Source organism: Opisthorchis viverrini (genome assembly GCF_000715545.1).
Source record: "Opisthorchis viverrini unplaced genomic scaffold scaffold26567, whole genome shotgun sequence".
NCBI lineage: Eukaryota > Metazoa > Platyhelminthes > Trematoda > Opisthorchiida > Opisthorchiidae > Opisthorchis > Opisthorchis viverrini.
The window spans coordinates 1-405 of NW_008769609.1; the positions used below are offsets into that span (position 1 = coordinate 1).

Genomic DNA, 405 nt, shown 5'->3' on the forward strand with positions numbered 1-405 from the left:
ATTGACTCCCACATGTGAAATTCTTTCGTCTTACTTTATGACAAATTCAGGTTTCTGGGAGTTGTGGTCTGAGGGCTTGGAGACCTACATCAGTACAGCTCAAATGCAGCGACCTTTTCATAGCATTCTCATTCCAAACGAGCACACGGTAGCTACACAGATGTTCATGGAAATACTTGGTAAACAAAGCAAAGCCCCACTTCTGGTGGGTGAAAGCGGAACGGGAAAAACTGTCCTGGTGCGTAACTACCTGAGTCGGCTGCGATCCGATTCGAGCATTAGCAAAGTCTACAGTTTCTCCTCATCAACAACAGCAGCCATGTTTCAGGTAAGTTTCACTGTTCAAAATGTGGTTGGGGAGCACCATGGCAATATCACTCGCATTCCATTGAAGAATGTGTCCAG

At 45.7% G+C, this 405-nt stretch overlaps 1 protein-coding gene across 1 annotated transcript; it reads left to right on the plus strand.

Annotated features, from left to right (window-relative positions):
* Nucleotides 1–37: 37 nt before the first annotated feature.
* T265_16332 (hypothetical protein) lies at nt 38–328 on the plus strand (the record flags this gene model as incomplete). The annotated part of the gene is made up of 1 exon (XM_009179940.1): nt 38–328. A coding segment is annotated over one exon (291 nt), but the record flags the coding sequence as incomplete, so codon positions are not given.
* Between the last annotated feature and the right edge of the window lie 77 nt (nt 329–405).